The sequence below is a fragment of the Mycetomoellerius zeteki genome, unplaced genomic scaffold (assembly GCF_001594055.1).
Source record: "Mycetomoellerius zeteki isolate Tzet28-1 unplaced genomic scaffold, Tzet1.0 scaffold25, whole genome shotgun sequence".
Lineage (NCBI taxonomy): Eukaryota > Metazoa > Arthropoda > Insecta > Hymenoptera > Formicidae > Mycetomoellerius > Mycetomoellerius zeteki.
Window position 1 is genome coordinate 3556476 of NW_017257227.1, and position 10131 is coordinate 3566606.

At 33.6% G+C, this 10131-nt stretch overlaps 3 protein-coding genes across 3 annotated transcripts in view; 2 read left to right on the forward strand and 1 right to left on the reverse strand.

Moving 5' to 3' along the window:
• The first annotated feature begins 404 nt into the window (after positions 1–404).
• Atu (Another transcription unit) lies at positions 405–3687 on the forward strand. The gene is made up of 6 exons (XM_018449638.1): positions 405–734; positions 915–1664; positions 1774–2198; positions 2334–2921; positions 3029–3227; positions 3453–3687. The coding sequence occupies exons 1-6, from the start codon at positions 680–682 to the stop codon at positions 3617–3619; spliced, it is 2184 nt and encodes a 727-aa protein (XP_018305140.1). The 5' UTR covers positions 405–679; the 3' UTR covers positions 3620–3687.
• A 267-nt stretch (positions 3688–3954) lies between these two features.
• Positions 3955–7441, reverse strand: LOC108723717 (protein FAM188A homolog). The gene is made up of 5 exons (XM_018449645.1): positions 7120–7441; positions 6365–6764; positions 6003–6271; positions 5585–5882; positions 3955–5447 (listed from the first exon to the last, which is right to left on the reverse strand). Exons 1-5 carry the CDS (start codon positions 7220–7222, stop codon positions 5141–5143), a joined length of 1377 nt encoding a protein of 458 aa, XP_018305147.1. The 5' UTR covers positions 7223–7441; the 3' UTR covers positions 3955–5140.
• A 791-nt stretch (positions 7442–8232) lies between these two features.
• The window catches only part of LOC108723693 (sugar transporter ERD6-like 7), a 3539-nt gene continuing 1640 nt past the window's right edge, over positions 8233–10131 (forward strand). The window contains exons 1-4 of the mRNA XM_018449603.1: positions 8233–8274; positions 8524–8659; positions 9003–9173; positions 9289–9437. Of these exons, the coding sequence (XP_018305105.1) occupies positions 8233–8274; positions 8524–8659; positions 9003–9173; positions 9289–9437 (498 nt within the window). The remainder of the gene's footprint in view (positions 8275–8523; positions 8660–9002; positions 9174–9288; positions 9438–10131) is intronic.

The following is a 10131-nucleotide window of genomic DNA, read 5'->3' on the forward strand; positions in this document are numbered from 1 at the left end:
AAGGAGCATATGTCTATAGGACTTTTTTTCTTAGTTTTTTACTCCTCTACACGCTCCCGAAGTTTTGCCATTTAATTTGGAAACACCCTGTATATATACTAGTTATATATGATATATATATATTTATAGTTCTAAGTATATGTATAAATTTATTTTTATAGGAACGGAAATATATACATATAATTAGTATTATGCGGTATAATATCTTGATATTATGTATATATACTAATTATATTTATGCATATTTTTTACATATGTATATACAAAATATATATGCTGTACCACTTTTAGAATAACGATGCGCATTTCGAGGTACATTAAAAAAAATTTATGCACTGTACTTTCTACACTTAAAATGAAATAGGAACACAGTTATACATTGGAGAGAGGGGGAAGGGGGGATGGGAGAGGGAGGGAGGAGAAAAGTTGGAAAAGTATGTGGAAGACGTGGAAGTGTGCAAAAAGTTTTAATCATGATGGTTTTAACAGCAACTGCTGTAGGGAACGTGTAAATCAATTATTAGTCTCTCGTTTTTTTTAAAAGAAGAAAATGAAAAGTGAATAACTGATACATTATTTCTTTCCGTGCAACATGCATTTTTGAAATCTGCGGGCGAGCCGTTTCTCTTTAAGCTGCTTGAGCTATTTTGAAGTGGCTTCGTTACCAATCTTTAAACACATGGTAAACATGTCACCGGTGCGAGAAACTTTGCGTGATTCTAGCGGCGATTCTGGTACGTAATATCGACAGCTGTATTATTTCTATCGTTCCTCCGCAGGTACTGCAATTCCATAAAATATTAATATATCTTAATGTATTCACAATATTAAACGGAACGTACAATTTGCTAATTTTCTACTTAAGGTTATGTCTTATCGCGGGCGACATTCTGATTTCGCGATTTTACCTTTAGGATCAGAGTCCGATAATGCTTCCGCGTCCTCGAGATCGAGCCGTAGTGGTAGCCGAGCATCGCAGGCTCCGGTACAAACGTCGGGCAATGCTAGGGGCGAGCACTCCGAAGACGAGAACGGAGCACCAGCCTCACCCGCGTCAAACGCTAGCGGTAGCCGCGCCTCGAGGTCGATCAGCCAGAGTCCAGTCGGGTCGAATAAGTTGGACGGCAGTCATCGATCGGAGAGCCCATCATCACCTGCTGGATCTGGCTCGAGACGTTCAAGCGTGGGTTCTGTCCAGAGCGAGAAGTCCGGTACTCCGAGGTCCAGGAGCGGCACTCCAAAATCGGCAGTCTCTCGCAGCTCGGCAGATTCTCTAAAGTCTCCTCGATCCAACGTCTCGCGCTCGCCATCGCCACACGGCAGTGTACGCTCCTCGAGTCCAAAGTCACCCGTCAGTTCAAGGTCTGCACATTCTAGATCGGTGGAAAGAAAATCCAAGACTCCAGCCTCCCCTGCATCCAATGCGTCTGGTTACGATTCCCCGAAAAGTCGTAGATCTCGAAGTGCTTCTTCTCAAAGAAGTAATAAGTCAGGAGGTTCGGCGAGTCCAACAGAAAGGCGATCGAATTCTTCTGCATCTTCGAGGAAATTTGACAAACCGAAGAAAGCAGATTCTGAAAGATCTGACGATAAGAGATCAAGATCCAAAAGTCCCAAAAATGACAAAAGCGATAATGAATCAAACAAATCCTTCAAACAGACAGGTTTGCTTAGCTTACTTAATTATAATATTCAGAATATGATGTTTAGCTTGAAGTTATTATTTGTATTGTCTAATTAATTATTGTTTAATGTTGAAATTTTTTCTTCTAGTTAACGATCGTAGTCCAAAATCTGATGAGAGCGACGAAGAACAATCAAAGAATAAACGACAACATAGTAGTTCTGGATCGGATACGGAACGAACTGTAAAACGAAATAAACCGATAATAAACTCAGATTCTGATAATGAGACAGCTGATAAGGAAAATAGTGTTGCTCCAACTGCGGACGCATTATTCGGTGATGCAAGTGACATTAGTACGGATGACGAAAAGGATAAAAAGGAAGAAAAAGAAAAAGAACGGAGTCGCAGTCGGAGTAGAAGTAGAAGCAAAAGCAAAAGTCGCAGCAGAAGCAAAAGTAGAAGCAAAAGTAGAAGTAGAAGTAGGAGTAGGAGTAGGAGTCGGAGTCGAAGTCACAGCCGCGGCAGATCCGAGAGTGGTGGAGAAGGTCCAAGTCGAACTGTTATCGAAGACGTAAGTTAACTAGACAAGCTTTTACTTTTTTTTTTATGATTTTAGAATGTTACTTATTTTTAATGCACGACAAGAAAAGTGCAACGGATTTTGATAAGACTGAATGTTTTAACATTAAATTTATTCTATACGCAGGAGGATAAAGATAAAGAGGAAGAACCAGAACTACCTCCAGAGACTCGAATTGACGTAGAAATCCCGAAAATTACTACCGATCTAGGACGCGAGATTCACTTTGTGAAATTACCGAATTTTTTGTCTGTCGAAACAAGGCCATTCGATCACGACACTTATGAAGATGAAATTGACGAGGAAGAAACTCTAGACGAAGAAGGTCGTGCTCGACTGAAGCTCAAAGTTGAAAATACATTGAGATGGAAGGAATTATTTAGTGACGATGGCAAAATGGTGAAACAGAGTAACGCGAGATTCGTTAAGTGGTCAGACGGTAGTATGTCGCTGCATTTGGGTTCAGAAATTTTCGATGTGTATAAACAGCCGTTACAGGGTGATCACAATCACCTCTACATTCGCCAAGGTACAGGTCTACAGGGTCAAGCAGTATTTCGAACAAAACTAACATTCCGGCCTCATTCCACTGAATCGTTCACGCACAGGAAGATGACTATGTCTCTGGCCGATAGATCGCAAAAGACATCTGGTATTAAAGTTCTTTCTCAAGTGGGAATGAACCCAGACCAGAATAGGTACGAAATGATAAAGGTATGTATATATTGTACATGTTAAAGTTTTTACACATATTATGTTAAATTGATTGTTATTGCATTCTAATGTTTTTAATTTTTATATATATATATTTTTTTTTATAGAAAGAGGAAGAAAAGCTACGTATGGCTATGCGAGTTCAAAACAAAACGAAGAAAAGTACTAGTGGTAGCAGAAATACTAATCGTGCTACAGGAGCGTACAGTGGTGACGCTTATCACGATGATGGTTCCGATGATGATGGTGCAATTTCATTAGCAGCCATCAAAAATAAATATAAAAAAGGAGCGATTCCTTCTAAAGGTTACTTGATATTCATTATATTATATTAAAACATGTCTTAATATTCATAACATTGTATTAAAACATGATCTTAATATTTTTTACGTTGTACTGTAAAATGTAATATCTTTTAACTATAAGATATATTATCTTTATATTCATTGCATGGGTTATATTAGATTAATTTATTCTGTCCACTATTAATTTATTCTATCCGTTTGTAACTTAAAAAACGCTTTATTTCAGCATCGAATATTTATTCTTCGGATGAGGAAGGATCAGATATTGAGACACACAGACCTAAAAAGAATATTAAAGGAAAAATTCTAAAAGATTCAGATGAAGAATCCACGTCTGAAAGTTCTGCGGGTAGCGGCGGAGACGATAATCAAGTTGATGATGCGAGTGATTAAAAATGTATATATAATTCAGAATTTAGTAGTTTTCTTTTATGACAACCATTGCGATATATCATTACAACGCACGATGCAAATAGCATTAAATAATATTTAATAATTTTATAGGTAATATCTGATTTATATATCATGTAAATAAATCAATAAATCAATGCATATTCAAAGTAGTCAATGTAATTCTTCTACATATTGTCTTGTAGAAGAAATATTTTGTCAGACCTTTTTGATGAAGCTATGAAGGCTTCTACAGAGCCAGATTTTGCAATTTGAATATAAATTATAATAATATATGAAACTATCTGTTCTTTATTCGCGATACTTAAAGCTCTGATATTTTATTTCTTAGAAGTAATGCATCTCGGCTTTTTAAAGCTACAAAAGTGCGTACAAAGCCAGATTTTGCAATTTAGTACTTAAAACATAATAAATAAAATTATTTGTACCTCAACTGCATTGTAATAGGGCAAAATATGGTAGAGTGTAGACATGCATCTGGTAAATGAGTTGACTCGTCACTCCTGCTAATCCTAGAAAATTTTTACCGTAGGAATTTAATTACTAATACAAAGCGTTGAAATCATATTGCGATAAGTGTATTTCAAAAGTAGTAAGTTTATTATTTAACACTGTAACTGCAGTTTTGCAAAAGTCATATAAAATAAATATTGACCAAATATCTATTAAATTATGTATTAAGTAGTATTCCGAAATGCACGCATATTTTACTTAGCACATCAATTTTTTGGGAATTCGTAGTTCTGATTTTTATTACATTTTTATTACATCGGGAAAGGGTATTTGAAATTTAATTTAACAATTTTGTTAAAACGGAGCTTTCTGAAATACTGCTTTGATTCGAATAATTTTTATGGCAAGAACTGCGAAATAATAATATACGGAAAGTGTCAATACAATGATGTCTCACAATATTTCAGTAACATTTCATCTATATATAATATACAACAAAATGAACTTTATTAAAATCCACATAGAACTGGTTTTTTTCCGTATATAACGAAAATCTTCATTATGAAGTAAACTGCACGAGATAACAGAATGCTTGTGTTATTGTAAATTACTTGCAATCGACCACCGTTAAATCCTAATGTGCTGAGAAATTTCGTTAAAATGCTTTTGGAGAATATAATTAAATTATGTGTCCAATATATATTCAATAAAAATAAAGTATTTTAATCACGTTGACGTAGTCAGTGTGATGCAATACTTTGACAATAAATTGTACATATTAAGTTAATAAGTTTTTATACTGACCATACATTACGAATACTATATATTTCCTTGGAAATAATTAATATTCCTTTATTGGCAAGTATACTCAATAGTCTTACGGTATTCACCAATGTAAACCAGAAGATGGCCGATTTGACTAGACTACGATCTTAAAGTGGTAATCCTCAACGATATTTCTATTGAAGCGCTCGGTCAGGTCACTCTATGTGTCAGCTCCATTGTATATATATATATATATATTTATATATATATTACAGTTTATAAATTCTAATTTAAACTAGGATTTCGTCCTACGTCCCACTGTATTTCAATCCTTGGCCACTTTGTTTGCAGGACCGTCAGCATAGGATTGCTATCCATGATACATTTTACAGTACACTCAAGCAATACCGCTTGTCCTTTGTGATATTTCACTCTATTTTCCGGATTGCTACGCTGTAGACCATTGTAGTGATATAAGACGAACATATCTGGGCACATACGTGGTTCCTCAGGAAAGAATTCATCCATAAACGATGCGAGAAGTATTATTCCTAAATTTTCATAGTCCAATTTCTTCCTCATGATATCGACACTGCAAGAACATTTCGATATAAAATTTATTAAGACTATCGACAGTTAAAATTAAAGTCAAATTTAATATAAATAATTTCACACACGCCTATTAATGCAAAATGTAAATAATATAACTAAAAAAGTGCGAATACGTACTATTCAGCATCGGCTACTAGTCCTAGCTCCGCCAATACATCCTGTAGTAAATTTGCCGCGATAAAGTTATTCCCTTCTGGGTCAAAGCGTTTGAAAATTCTTCGTGCTTGTTCCGATGGTGTCTCCGGACTCACTAATCGCTTCTCCGTAGAAAAGAGTACAGTTAAATGCGTATCCGATCCTAGCACCCAGATCGGATGCGACGGTGATTTTAAAAATGTACCCACTTCGCAATACCGTAAATGCTCTAGCAGAGTGAGAAATCCTACTGTATTCTGTTTATCAATACCGCGTAATTCTGCAAAATACGTAATATAATGTACTAATGTAGAAAGAATAATCTATGTACAAATTAAAATATATATAGAATTGAGATGACAATTTAATCAAATTTAAAAAGAAAGAAAGATCAACTCACTTAATCCACTAATATCTTGATCGTGATCCCAGACATGACTAACTGCCCGGCCAGTAAGCATTAAATTTATTAAACTTTGGCTTCCATATCCATAGGTAGAATCGATCATGGGTTCTGTGGGATCCGACATTTCGGAGCATATTTCCGAAACTCCTTTTGTACATATCACTGTGTAAAGTAGCAGCAATATACCATACTGACCTTTTAACATTCCAATTCGTTCCGTAAAGAAATCTTCTACATCATCGATGCTATTTGTAGTAAATATCCTATAATAACGATCGATAAAATGTTAATTAATGGCAAAATATTAAAAAATCAAATTTTTTGTTAAAACATTATTTTCTAGCATATAAGCTTACCTTAATTGAGAATGAAAAGCTTCTGATTCTAACGACGCTTGTTTGGTAGTCGATGTTTCGTTAATTTGATTACCTTCGCTAATATCTTGGGCTGAATTTGCCATCGGCTCGGCTGATTTAGAATCAGTGCCTTCTTTGCTAGATACAAAGTCATTAGAATCATTGGCATGTACTACTGAATATTTAGGATCCTGAATATCAGCAGCCTGGTTTATAATTTCAATCATGGCTTTCACAAGTAATTGATCACATTTTTCGGCTTTAATACCCTTCCAAGTAATAACATCGCTTTCCAACAGTAACTGCTTCAAAATAAATGCTTGAACCGCAGCTATCACAGCGCAAGGTCCTCCTTCTGTCTGTACAAGCGCAGTAGGTTCATCTATACTGAAGTAGAAGCCTACCAAAAAATTAATTAATGTAACCATAATTAGAACATACAGTAATATATTTATAATATTTCTAGAAACTTTATAATGTTATATTTTATATGTATTACATAAGAGGTACGCGAGTACTCTTCAAACTTTGTTCAACATTAGTTACCAACTTAATCAATTGTACACTGCTGTTAAGCAAATACTTTTATATAGAACAATTAGGCAAGGCAGAATGAATGAATTTTCACAGGTTATCTTTCATGAAAAATGTTACAATTGACGCTAATGATTGGCCATTGTATCGATGTGATAACGTATAAAATTCGTATGTCTACATAAGAATAACTGCCGTATTGTAGGGCGAAGCCTCGGTACCTTGCGCCCATCGCTTGAAAACGTCCTCCTTGACGGTCAAACCCCACAAAAGCGTTTTAACATTTTTCAGGAGCTCGTCGCCTGCGATGGCATTATCGGCCATTATCTTCCGGGTGCGCGCGATAATACGGGAGATTAAAACGCGCCGTGTACACGAATCTTATCTGGAACTAATCATAATACTTTCCGGCACTATTAGCTTCACGTTAAATCCTGAATTATTGGTCGCATATAGGAACCACCCGATAACCTATTTTGCACAACAGAAACCTGCCAAGTACGTCGCCATTTTGAACCGTTTTCTCTTTCACGTGAAGTGCGAACAAAGATGGATCCCTTTCCGCGACGACGCGCACTCGTGGAACAATCGATATATCGAATTTAAGTTCGAACACGAATTCAAGATTTGGAATGACTTCGATCTAATCTTCAATCTGTTTTACTTATAGGCCTTATAGTTTATAACAAAAACTCTACCCCTATATACAATTCGTTTTCTTCTACTTGAGATAACGCGATTTCTCTAAATAAGAAAAAGAAGGTTAAATATAACTGGCAAAGTAATTAACGAAGTATCTTGAAGTACGATAATCTTCACGAATTATCGCACAATTATGTTTGTAATATTTGTTGACCTTGAACGAGTAATGGTCTTGATTTTTTTATAATAACATATGTAGCAATACACAAGCAAAAATATCTTTACTTTATTACTTTGTAATGAGAGACGTTAAGTAACCGAGTATACGTGAGACATATTAAAAAGTAGATTAGTTCAAGAACTATTTTCGACGTTGCAAGAAGTCTCGCGTGAAAGATTCAATATATTTTTTATATCTAATTAGATGATTGTCTCAAAGTGGTTTAACAAGACGGATATATATTGTTTATATTATTATTTGAAATATATTTTAAGTGCATAGTGAATAATTGTACAAATATTTCTGGAAACTTTGCGTTTGAACATATTAGTAATATAGTTTCGTGTTTGTGCTTTAAATGCAACTTGTACACAATTTTTATCCAGAGTGTATAATGCCTTTGTAACTGAAAATAGATAATCTAGAAATACTTTGTGACATATTTTCGCAAGGAAGTAATAATATGGCAAGAATGTATCTACGATTGAATATACAAAGAGAACTCCTCTTTTTGGTATATGATTAAGCTAATTATTTATATATATTTAATAGCATAAAAAATAATCTATAATGTGGTTTACTACTGCAGAAATTTTATTAAATGAATTTTAAAAACATTATCAAGTTTAGACTTTTAAAATTTTAAACAAAAAAAAGCATATATTTAGTTTTTACACAATAAAAATGAAAAATATAATAATATAAAATATTATATTTAATATTTAATTTCTTTTATATGATCGGTTTGCATAATCTATTGCAGTTTCTTTATACTGTTATCTGCAACTTGGCTTTAATGAATGCAGGAGCCACTTTAGGATATTCTTCCGTAGTACTTCCAGTACTGGCAAGTAATATATCATCAATAACTTTAAACGCAATGGAGATACCTTTATTCGGTAACTGTTTTCAATGAAAAAAGTTTAATATTATTTAATAAATTATTAATATGGCTCAATCAGAATAAATCAATAAATAAAAGAAGGGCTACGATTAAGGCCAGTTACTATTGGCCTATACCTTAGTATAACTGGCTCGTAGCCCTTCTTTTATTTATTGAATAATATTATTTCCTATTACAAAATGTGCTTATTAACATATTTTGTAATAAATGATACGATTTCAATTTTTATGGCTTTTAACATATCTTGATAACAACAATAATTTAAATAACTTTATATGCATCTAATTATATGTTACAAAAATTTATTGGAAAATATGTAAATATTGACTTTTATCTAGCTTCCACAGTATCTATCACCCAAATCATCGGTTGCCTTTTGTGCCTTGTTATAATGAACTATGGAAGACGATGTACCATGATAGTATGTGGTGTAAATTTTTCTTTGGGATGGATCCTCATTGCGAGTAGTTATAATATGATACAGCTCTTCATCGGTAGGATGCTAACAGGTGAGAAATTCGTCAAATCGAAAAAAGGAAAACAAATCTTTTCGAAATTGGTTATTTCTTTATAAATGACAAAGCAAACAAAAACAATCCGTAGGAATGCTTTGTAAATTTTCAGGAATTGCAATGGGTATGTGCGCAGCTTCTGTTGGAATATATTTAGCAGAAATCTCTATTACTTCATGGAAAACAGTCATTACGGTTACTCCGAACATAGCTCTTACCACTGGAATTCTGATCGTTTACCTTCTAGGATTTGTTATACAGGTAAGAGCATTAAATAATTTAAATTTAAGTAAAAAGGCTCAATAAGTTAAATAATATAACAAAGAAAGGCATTAAATAATTTTTTATTAATAAGAGAAAAATATCATTGATAATTAGAGATAAAATTTGAGTTAATCATCACACGTTATTTAATACAGAATTCCAGTCAAACAAGTTTGTTTGAAATTTTGCAAAGTATCTGATTGCAAGTATACTGATAAATTTTGTCAGCAGAAAAGTTACTTTGATGCAGAATCCGTTATATGAGATACTGGCGAATGCCATACAAAATGTGAGAGAAAAACTCTTTACATGACTTGAAAACAGATTGATGATAGAAATCGAGCAGACTTGCACACAGTTTAACATAGATTAATAGCAGAAATCGAACAGAATCTGCGCTTGATAAGTTTTGTTCGATTTTTGCTGTCAATTTGCCATCAGTTATATCAAGGCTGTCGCCACAGCAAGCTAATGCGGACACAGACGAAATCAAATCTGTTGAATTTTTTTTTATCAAATTACTATTAATTTGCTATCATTCTGACAATAAACAATATTTATTTGAATTTTATTTGCATACATAATTGCGAATTTTAAATTTTACTTTAAAAATAGAAAAATTAAAACTTTAGACATTAATATTGTTAACGTAACACATATATTATATACATATATAACATATATAATTAAT

Coding starts and splice junctions, on each gene's coding strand:
- Atu (XM_018449638.1), top strand. CDS start 680: ATGGTAAACATGTCACCGGTGCGAGAAACTTTGCGTGATTCTAGCGGC. Junction 735..914: donor TGATTCTAGCGGCGATTCTG/GTACGTAATATC, acceptor TTTTACCTTTAG/GATCAGAGTCCGATAATGCT. Junction 2,922..3,028: donor ATAGGTACGAAATGATAAAG/GTATGTATATAT, acceptor TTTTTTTTATAG/AAAGAGGAAGAAAAGCTACG.
- LOC108723717 (XM_018449645.1), bottom strand. CDS start 7,222: ATGGCCGATAATGCCATCGCAGGCGACGAGCTCCTGAAAAATGTTAAA. Junction 6,765..7,119: donor TTTCAAGCGATGGGCGCAAG/GTACCGAGGCTT, acceptor ATTTTTTGGTAG/GCTTCTACTTCAGTATAGAT. Junction 5,448..5,584: donor CTAGTAGCCGATGCTGAATA/GTACGTATTCGC, acceptor ATGTTCTTGCAG/TGTCGATATCATGAGGAAGA.